Source organism: Oryzias melastigma, linkage group LG6 (genome assembly GCF_002922805.2).
Source record: "Oryzias melastigma strain HK-1 linkage group LG6, ASM292280v2, whole genome shotgun sequence".
NCBI lineage: Eukaryota > Metazoa > Chordata > Actinopteri > Beloniformes > Adrianichthyidae > Oryzias > Oryzias melastigma.
The window spans coordinates 29,314,062-29,321,362 of NC_050517.1; the positions used below are offsets into that span (position 1 = coordinate 29,314,062).

General features: G+C 40.7%; 1 protein-coding gene and 1 long non-coding RNA gene across 2 annotated transcripts in view; one reads left to right on the top strand and one right to left on the bottom strand.

Moving 5' to 3' along the window:
* The first annotated feature begins 2,412 nt into the window (after positions 1–2,412).
* The window catches only part of LOC112151754, a 34,751-nt gene continuing 29,862 nt past the window's right edge, over positions 2,413–7,301 (top strand). The window contains exon 1 of the long non-coding RNA XR_004948101.1: positions 2,413–2,573. This is a non-coding gene — a long non-coding RNA (uncharacterized LOC112151754). The remainder of the gene's footprint in view (positions 2,574–7,301) is intronic.
* b4galnt4a (beta-1,4-N-acetyl-galactosaminyl transferase 4a) overlaps positions 3,573–7,301 on the bottom strand; it is a 61,918-nt gene continuing 58,189 nt past the window's right edge. The window contains exon 20 of the mRNA XM_024280806.2: positions 3,573–5,093. Within this exon, the coding sequence (XP_024136574.1) occupies positions 4,952–5,093 (142 nt within the window). The 3' untranslated portion in view covers positions 3,573–4,951. The remainder of the gene's footprint in view (positions 5,094–7,301) is intronic.

Below are 7,301 nucleotides of genomic sequence, written 5' to 3' on the forward strand. Positions count from 1 at the left end.
CACACACACTGTATTTAAATGCGCTGCAGCCACTTTTCTTTGAGGGTGGGGGTGAACATATTAGTTCTGACGAGATTTCCCCCCCCTCCCTATACCCCATTCTCCTGATAGTGATGGTCACCATGGAGACCAAACTGAGGATTATCTGTGCTGGTTTATTGCATCTTGATGTCAGACAGGGAGGTTATTTGATTACATTAAAAAAAAGTTTCCCCCATATTTGTCCCTCCCATTGACTGTGTAAGAATAACTGGACAGAGCAAGCCCCCCTACTTCTGTGTTCCATATAGGAAGTACCACTGGGTTGCAAAAAGGCCAAAGTCCCATTGACTTCCATTGAGAAACAGACAGTTATTTCTCAGTCATTTTACATGTCAGAATAATTATTCTTCCTCTGCTGCTTTCTGCTTAACTTCTTTTTTCTAATCCTAATTTTTTTTAAAGATTTTTTTCCATTATCACAAGTTATTAGAGTTATAAATTGACCAATCAGATGGCTCAATAAGCGTTTGTGGGTCTGACGTCGACCGTCTGGGGGGTTTGATTGACAGATGACGGGTAGCCAATGGGAGCAGACTTCATCAATGGTTCCGTGAAGACCTTTTAACACCTACTTTACAATTCAACAATGTACCAACCAATCATTGTCCTACTGTTGTTTTCCTCAATGGAATGTACCGATGCAGCAGTTTAAAACAACAAGAGGAGCATGCTGTCGACATTTTTAGATGAGGATTTACTCTGGAGAAATAGATTTCACTCTGAGGTTATGTGCTTTGGACTTTTTTGTTTTGTTTAACGTTCGTTTTTCTTTTTTTCACTGTTTTGATTGTAGCTAATAAACGATATGTTGTGTATCATACGGAATGGTACAGCTCCTCCATAAAATCACCAACCAAAGTTTCATCTTCGCCGCACTTTTCCAGCTTGCAGCCTGAATTAGATGCAGCCGTCTGTGGAGCGCGAGATTTTCGTATTTTCAAACAGATAAAAAGATCCAGCTGTTCACTTGTTAGGATGGTTATTTATTTTAAATATAGCTGAACGCGCTTCTCATGTGCATCTGATCAGACTGTAACGTGGCAGTGCATGTGAAGAGACGAGCTGCTGCTGTGCAGTTCTGCAGCAGTGTCACCCAAATGCTCCTTTTATCTCGACAAAAAGGAATAAATTTAAGTAAATCCCAAAGGACTGCTGACAGAATCAAATGTTGGCATGGTTCTCCCTCAAAGGCTTCAACAATGACTTGTACATTTCCTATCAAGGCGGTATTATTAAAGTAGAAGCTATTTACATCCCGCAGTCTCGTGGTAGAGGCGTGGAAGGAGGCGGACACTCACAATAAACTCACTCCAGATTGGTGACAGTACTTCCTATAGGTTCATGACTCAGCTATGACTCACAGAGACTCAGACCAATCGCTGAAGATGGGTTGCAGACGTTTGCAAAATGGCGATAGCCGTTTCAGGAAGTGACGGTGAAAGCGGTGGCCTACTTTCACATGGAGTGGAGGTAATGCATTTCCAATGGGGGACCTCATAGCTCGATAAGTCCATTATTTTTACAGTCAATGGTCCCTCCAAACAGTGTGGAAGTGGGTAATTGATAAAGAAGCACAATACTGCCTTCATGTGGTCAAACCAGGAACACATTTTTCACTGGATAACTTTCTACTAATGAAGAAGTCCTGAGAGGGGTAAGCTAAAATAATTCAAATCACTTTTGTTTATATAGCCCAATATCACAAAACAACTGTCTCATTGGGTTTCATGCCGGTAATTTTACAGAAATATAAGTTCGGTCATTAAATATAAACAACAGCTACTGCTAAAGTAGAAAGACTTTTACATTTAACGGTTTTAGCACCTATATCTCGCATGGGGGTGTGCCAGAAGTCAGAAACATGCTGAGACTCCCAAAACATTTGTGTGAAACTTTTCTACAGAAGAAAATTGAGCCTACAAGTAAAATCTTGTGTGTGATTTTTCTTCACGTTACATTTTTACACACAAGTTAAGGTTTTTGTCAAGCAAGTTCTCACATTATGTTCCACAAGTTCACATTTTTCTCACATGTTCCTCTTTTTCCTGCAACTTCACATTCAGTTTTACATGTGTGTGAATTAAACGTGTGTGTGTGAGTCTAGCTCATGTGTGTATTATTTACACTTGTATGTTTTGGCAAATAATTACCTTCATATTCTCAAATTTCTTAAAGCGGGACAATGGCAGCTCAATGGCCGAGTTTTAGAGGCCCTCAATAAATCCTAACCAGCTGTAGATTGCTTTGTTTTTTTTCGTGGTTTCTGGCGACATCTGCAGGGAAAAAAGGAAATTACACCTTGGTCAATGGCGCAGTGTATTATTTCACCACTAGAGGGCAGACAACATTTTCTATGTCACTGCTCTGCGTAGAAGACGACGGCAGTAAAAATGGAGTCAGAGCGGGATTCTGAGAAAGAGCAGGTTCCTTTGACGAAAACACGCGTTGGCGAGGAGAAAAGACGCTTTCAAGCTAAGTGGACAAATCCTTACTTTGTCGTACCTCAATGGCTGGACTTGATTTGCAAGCAGGTAAATGCTAAGCTCAAAAAATTCAATATAAACCGTCGCTATGTTATTTATCGTAAAAAAAACTATGACGAATTTATTTTCGAGGAGCCCAACAATAAGCTCTAACAATTATATTGAGGATACGCTGCACAGCAGAGAATGTTTACCAAAAAAATGGGGAAAAAAAGAAGCTAGCTACGGTTGTGTCTTTTGAAATTGCCCAATGTTACAAGCTTTCCAGTGACGGGGAGTTTGTAAAATGATTTATGCTGTAAGTAGCTGACATTGTTTTCCTAGAGTAAAAGAAAAAGTTTAAGGAAATTAGTATGTCAAATAATGTAGAAGATCTGGAGAGGAACTGAGAGGGAATATTTGTTGAAATTAGATTTTGCACAATATATCTTCAAATAGACACCACACAGGTCTGATGTTGACCAGAATAGATCACATTTCTCAGTTAAATCAATGTTTTAAATCTTTTTCGGTTTGTTCTTTCACTGTAAAAAGTGAAACATTGGATCAATTAACAAAAGTTCTGTCATTGGTTACATTAGAAAATATTAGTTTAAATCAAATTAAAATTTTGAGTTAAATAAACCGTTAAACCAAAATTTGAATTTGATGAAAACTAATATATTTAAATGTAACAAATTACAGAACTAATTAATCCAACATTTCACTTATTTTTTAGTGTATGCTCCATTAACTGTACAAATGAAACTTGGTCACTGAAGTTTTTAAAAACAGAATTTTTCTGTTGATCCATTTATTTCACCAAAATTTGCCCAGAGTTTAATGTGGAGTTCTTAATTTGTCCCTCAACTACAAAACTTTGAGAACCCCTGTTTTAGGGTTTCCCGTAACACAGATGCAGAAATTTCAACTACCTTCTTTATACTTTAAAAATTCTATTTGGGTTCAAATAATTGTTTAATTTTTACACATTTTTCCAATAAAAGAAAACATGTCTTAGAGCCCCCACCTCCCCCCAAAAAGAAATGTAGTTATCTAAACAACTGATTTTAATGTAAGGTTAAAATTTTATTTGAAAAAACAAAAATCAAATAAAGGTACATACATTCTGAAAACCATCTCTACAAAACAATTTCACAGAAATTACTCTGGAATGTAAGAAACCCATAATTTCTTTAGTTAACTTTAGAGTGCGGCGTGGAAGTTCTCCGTCGCTCGTTTTCCAACTGAAGTTCTGAAGAAACCGAGGATCTTACTCAGTAAATATGAGACGATGACCATCCTGCATGAACACTTATGAATGCTGGAGCTTCTTCCAGTCAAAAGAACCATCACATGAAGAGTTTCCTGCTCCTCAGCCACAGTGTGGTGGGGGGGTTGTTAGAATGAAGCTGCTCCTGAAGCTGAGCTTCCATTGGTCAGAATTCACAATATGGACTTTCTGTCCTTGGATTCTTCTGGGAATGAGCACAGGTTACTGCAAACACCCTGAATGGGTAACATTCCAGTGACGTGATGATGATGATGAAGGTTAATGTCTGCCCCCGCCCTCTCGGAAAGGGTCAAACTCTGATAAAGGCACACATTTGTGAAGCAGTGCTGCCTCGCAGCGGCGGCGTTTGAACAGAACATGACAGCTCAGCATTCTTGTCTGTGGGGCGTTACCGTGGAAACTCTGACCTCATAGATGCTGCTGTCAAGGCTGAATAGAACAAAACCATTCTGAAAAATGAAATCTGATCATGGAAAAACAATAAATCGTCTGAATAACTCATTGGAACAAAACCAAAGAATGTTTTCAAACAGAAAAAACTAGAAAAATGAAGACGAGGACGCCGACCGACAAACGGGAAGATCAGAGATTTTCAATCTGTTGTCAGTTTGGAAAAAACAGGATTTTAAAAATGTATGTGGTTCCTTTAATCCATTTCAGATGAGCACCATTTTAATCTGGATTAGTCCAACAAATGGCATAAAAACTCCAAACTATCCTTAAATGAAAGCTTCTGTTTTTCAGAAAAAAAGATAGAATGTTTTCAACTTTAGAACAAAATCTGCTACGAACTTTAGAAAAAGACTTTTGATGTCTGACAAAAGTGCTTCATAAACACACACACTCTCACACAAACACACACAAACTCTCTCTCTCACACGCACACAGATCTAAAACAGCTGCTTCCACTTTGTCTGAAAAAGTTTTGCTGAAAACTGAAACAGAGTTTGACCGTCAGGGTTCTCTGACAGTTCAGTCGTTGGGTGAAGTCAGAACTTCAGTCCGTCTGCTGAAACCAAACCTCCGGTTCTGGCTTTGGCTCCTCCCACAGACCAACACCCACCCAGTCTGGATGGATCAACAGCGTCCTGACTGTGTCTAGAAGGCAGTTCAGGCAGTGAGCGCGCTCCCACTGGCGGGTCTGCAGGAGGTCTTAGGAGCCTCCCAGCGGCAGAGAGCGCAGTCCCTTCAGCGGTTTCTTGTTCTGGGCGTTCCACATCCCTCGTTTGGAGTGGTAGTAGTGAAAGAAGTTCCTGAGGCGCAGTCGCTCCACCTCCAAACCATTCTGCATGACCCTGGGAGGAAGAAGAAGACAGTTCCTGGGTAAAATATGTCCTCATTTCTCCTTCCATCTTTGCCTGTTGGTGATATTTAAAGAAGAAATTCTGAAGCGTATCCCTCTGCCACAGTTCTGACCAAAGTTTCTGCATCTTAATAATCACACTTTTAAGGGAATCCGTTCTTCTCAAAAATGATTTGATAGATCCCCTCCGATGAAAATGGCGTTTTTAACATGTTCTTGTATCATTTTTCTCATGATGGAGGGTTAACAGAACAACATCATCTGCAAAAAAAGAGATGAAATCCTGCCGCCCCCAAATTAGATTCTTTCTGGCCCCTGGATGTAGGAAATTATGTCCATAAAGTTTATTAGTGGAACTAAGGAGAACACAAAGCATCCGTGCCAGAACACATGCAACCGCTATGACTTCCTGCCAGCAATAAGAATCAAACTCAAAGAATGGCCTCAGCAGTAGGATTTTCTTGGGAGGCTGAGTAGTGCGACACCCGTGTAGTTGGAACCAACACTCTGGTTCCTCTTTCCTATAAGACAGACAACCCCTTTGATCAGCAGTCCAGAGGCACTCTCCCCAACCACCAAGCAATGTGGCAAAGGCGTGTGAGCATAGACAGTCCAACAACCCCCAGACCTCGAGGAACTCAGTAAACCTCTTCCATCCCTGATGGCTTTCCACAGAGGAGCTATTTGACCTGTTCTGTGACTTAAGCCTGGGTGATGGACTGGCCCACAATCACGTCCTCATCCTCTGCTTCCTCAAAATTGATCAAATTAAGGAGATTTTTTAAGTGTTCCCTTCTCAAGAATGTCTTCAGTTCATGTCAGCATCTCATCCCTAGAAGTAAACACAGTTCTGAAAGAGAACTATTCAGATGTTCCCAATGGAATATGTAAATATACTTTCCAGTCCCATTCACCCTTAAACACACACATGCACACAATGAGGGCGGCTCCGCTGCTGAACACTGGTGCTAACCTTTAACCACCAAAACAACATGGGGTTCAGTGTCTTGCCCAAGGACACTTCTACACATTAGTAGACATGACAGCAACTGAGCCCTGTGATCCTCCAATCAGAGGCCGACTGCAGTGCTTCGGAACCACAACAGCACCAAAAATATGTGCCCTCGGACCTAATAGCCTACCAAAATGTCTTAGTCCTTTTCCAAAGCCTTTCCCAACTTCTACTGGACTTGGGATTTGCCTCTGCAACTCCCCTCACTGCTCTCCTCTGTTTGATAGCTTCACTCGTTTGTGAGATTTGTGTGGTGTTTGTAGAGCTCTATGCGGTTTGAGGAGTTTGTTCGGTTTGCGGAGTGTGCAGAGTTCAGGAGATTTTGGAGTTTGTGGGATTTGTGCAAATTGTAGAGTTTGTTGTGTTTGTAGAGTTTTATGGGGTTTGAAGAGTTTGTTGGGTTTGTGGAGTTTTTGCGGTTTGCTGAGTTTGTGGAGTTTTGGGGGTTTTGGAGTTTGTAGGATTTTCACAGTTTGTTAAGTTTGTGGAGTTGGTTGCGTTTAAGAAGTGTGTGTGTGTTTTGTGGAGTTTGTGGTGTAGTCTGGGGGGTTTGTTAAGCTTGTGGGCTTGGGGAGTTTGTGGGGTTTGTGAAATTTTAAGAGTTTGTGGGGTTTGTGGAATTTCTGGGGTTTGTGTAGTAGGGGATGCCATGGTGCAGCAGAAGTGTCCTTTGTTAAGACACTGAACTCCACCTTGCCTCTGGTTGACATTTGGCAGCGGAGCCATCATTAGTGTGTGAATGTGTGTGAGAATAGGAGTTTGACTATAAAGTGCTTTGGATCTTCAAGAAAAAGATCGGTGGTCCTGCCAGAAAATGTGGAAATAGTGCAAAATTTATTGCTACAATTGACTTTGAAAGAATCAGCCTAAGCTTTTACTTTTCTGAGAACAAACTCAGATTATCCTAAAATGTTTTCAATAAGTTCTCCTTTATCAGCTGACAGTAATAATTTACTTGTGAAAAGTCACATTATTGTTTTTCCAGCTGTTTGTATGATTGCAGCACAGCAATGAACCGGCATCTTGCCCCATCGAATATGGCGTCCAACTTTGCATAGAACAGTAACTCTAGCCTTTATAACTCAATGCCAGACACCTTGCTGCTGTACCTTCAATCAGCTGCAGAACAATAATTTGGAAAACAGGTTCTCCAGGACTCAAGTTCTCCAGTTTCCGTTGACACTTGGT